A 2,776-nucleotide genomic window follows, 5' to 3' on the forward strand; every position below is an offset into this window, starting at 1 on the left:
CTCAAACCAACAGCACTGATCAGTTGAATGTAGTTTTATTAAACCACGTAGGTCACATAACAAGTTTAGAAGTTTTATTAGATTTTTCGTTTAATTTATAGTTATAATTTGAAACAAACGACATTAAACATGGGTGGAAACGATACTGGATTAAATGCGGTCACTATTTTGGCGCATTATACTGAGTATAAGGCGAACAAGTTCGGTGTTAAGTCGAACAGTTCGCCGATCCGAAATTTTAACAAGAACAATGTAACTGATGCGGTCGTTGAATTATGTGAGGACTTTGAGCAAAGATATGCAAAGTGCTTTGGGGAAATGTGTAGGGAATGTGCTAGCAATAACTTAACTCAGGAGGGTTATTGGAGCATTTTGAGTGATTTGTTAGACCAAGATCTTAACTGGGGACGCATTATAGCCATATTCGCGTTTGCTGGTGCATTGTCGGTAGACCGAATGCGGTCGAATTGCCATAGGGACGTCGAGAATATCCAGGATTGGACGTGCAAGTTCATGAGAAAGCACGTGGAACTATGGGTTGCAAAGAATAACGGATGGGTATGTGTTTTTTTTTAAACTTTTGCTGCACTTTAAGTTAAATTGGATTGTACAAGTTGTGTCAGAAGTTCTTTAAATATTCATTTAATAATTAACTTTGATGTGATGATATTGTACTATACTTTAATAGTTTAGAGTTCCAAATATAAGACACTTATTTAAGCAAAAACTGTACTAGGTCCGTTATATGAATTGAAAAGTTGGAAACCAATATAATTATCATTTCAAAACCTGGTCTAAACATTGGAAAAAGAGAGAAAAAACTGATCGAAATAGCGGATACTGAACTACAGAATTTCTTTTATCAAAGTGCCATTCGTTTTCGAATGAATGGCACTCATCAGCAATCGCATTTTGTGTTATGAACTTATATTTGCTATTAACGATACAGAAATTAATACAGGATCACACAAAATGTAATTCATTTAAAATAAGTCTGACGATCGGAATGATTGTCTTTTGTATGAAACATTTTTTTTTACATTTATTTTTGGCATTCAATTCACTCCAGGTGAGACTTACTTTCTCAATTAATTTAAAAATAGTTCTTTAGTCTGGAATGTATGAAAAGCTGGTCGCTTTTAAACAACGCATTGTATGCAATTGGGTCACTGGCTGATCTAGGTTTATCTCGTTCATGAGCTAAGAATTGAGTTGTTTAACCCAGTTAGCGGCTAAATATTTGGCATGATGTTCATATATCTCGAAATTTGAGTTCCACGTATTGGTATATGGTAAAAGCTTTAGATCAGCGAGTTCGCTCCATTTTCTACTGGTTCAATAAAACATCAACGCCAAGAGTCTAATTGTGAACTTGAAATTATATGCCACTGCTCTTTTGGTATGGAGTGACATTGTTTGATAAAACACAGACGGGTACCGACGTCTTCACGTGTCCGTGATTATTAAAATTATGTCGCAATGTAGAATAATCATGACCAACCCTTTTTTATCACGACCTGATTACTATTTTACACACAAAAAACAGATCAGTACATGGCGAGGTTGTAAGCAAATACGATAAGAAATACATTTTACTTGATTTCGATCGACAAAGGTTCATTCGGTACTTCAGTTCTTTATTATGTTATTAAGGAAAACTTTAACATCGGCATGCCAAAATCGCGGCAAATGAATTTAAAATAATACAAAGAACAATCAAGCACGTTCTATATTTCAAACCTTCGTAACTGATACAAATTGATTATCGTTAATGTAAAACTGTATGTAGAATGGACTTGTGACAGAAAAGAATCGTGTTGATGTGATGTGAATTACCAAGGATCTTTTGGTGAAAACAATAACAGCAATATTACAAATAACATTCTTTAAAATCTAGAAAAAAGAACAGCATGCGCCTCAGCAGATACGAAATAGAGTTTTGTTCGAAATCGTTCTCATTTTTTTGTTCCTTACCTATTTTCAGAATGGACTGGTAGAATTCCAAAACAAACCAGATGAGAAGCAGAATGGTGGGTGGGGATCTCTGTTTGTGAGCGCGTTCAGTGCCGCGTGCCTGCGAGTGCTTCTCCCAAGCCATTGTTAATCCCAACGTTTAGATCTCTGTTTTGTATATAGCCGTGGACTTGGGGTATCGTGCAATCCGAATGGATTTATAAACATGGCAGCAAATAGATGTTCTAGTCTTCATTTTCTGAACTTTAATATACATGTATATGTTTTCATTAATCCATTCCATTATTATATTGACACCTTAAATTGTTGTTTCATCATTTAAGACATGAATGTTGTTGTTTTTAAAAGTTAAATTTATCGAAATTATAAAATAAAATACAATAACGAGTTCGCGTTTTAAGTACGATTCATAAAATCATGAATAACCCAATATAATAATACCATTGATTTCAATATCATATACAAAAGTGAACACAAGTTGTTTTTTGTATGTGCTCTTTGCAATGAAGAAAAAAATGTATAGTCCACGAAAATGTATTTAATTATTAAGCGTGTAAATAAACTATCTGTGATTTAAAGTTTGTACGAAAACACTTTTGTTCGACCGCATAAAGACCGGGAAGATCGACGTATATTAATAAAAAGTCTGAAAGAAGAGACATGTAAAATACCCGTTTCAACACATATATGCAAAACAGTGTGACGAATACAATTGTTTACTAGTAATTAACACCCGCATTTCTTTTATTTTCTAGTTTTGTGTTTCAATGTCATCTAGGGATAACTCAGGTTTATCGAGACT

General features: G+C 34.0%; 1 protein-coding gene across 1 annotated transcript; it reads left to right on the top strand.

Annotated features, from left to right (window-relative positions):
- On the top strand, positions 1-2,362 carry LOC127855358 (bcl-2-like protein 1). Its single transcript, XM_052390857.1, has 2 exons — positions 1-558; positions 1,985-2,362. The coding sequence occupies exons 1-2, from the start codon at positions 130-132 to the stop codon at positions 2,102-2,104; spliced, it is 549 nt and encodes a 182-aa protein (XP_052246817.1). The 5' UTR covers positions 1-129; the 3' UTR covers positions 2,105-2,362.
- Positions 2,363-2,776: the final 414 nt, after the last annotated feature.

Source organism: Dreissena polymorpha, chromosome 13, assembly GCF_020536995.1.
Source record: "Dreissena polymorpha isolate Duluth1 chromosome 13, UMN_Dpol_1.0, whole genome shotgun sequence".
In the NCBI taxonomy this organism is placed as follows: domain Eukaryota; kingdom Metazoa; phylum Mollusca; class Bivalvia; order Myida; family Dreissenidae; genus Dreissena; species Dreissena polymorpha.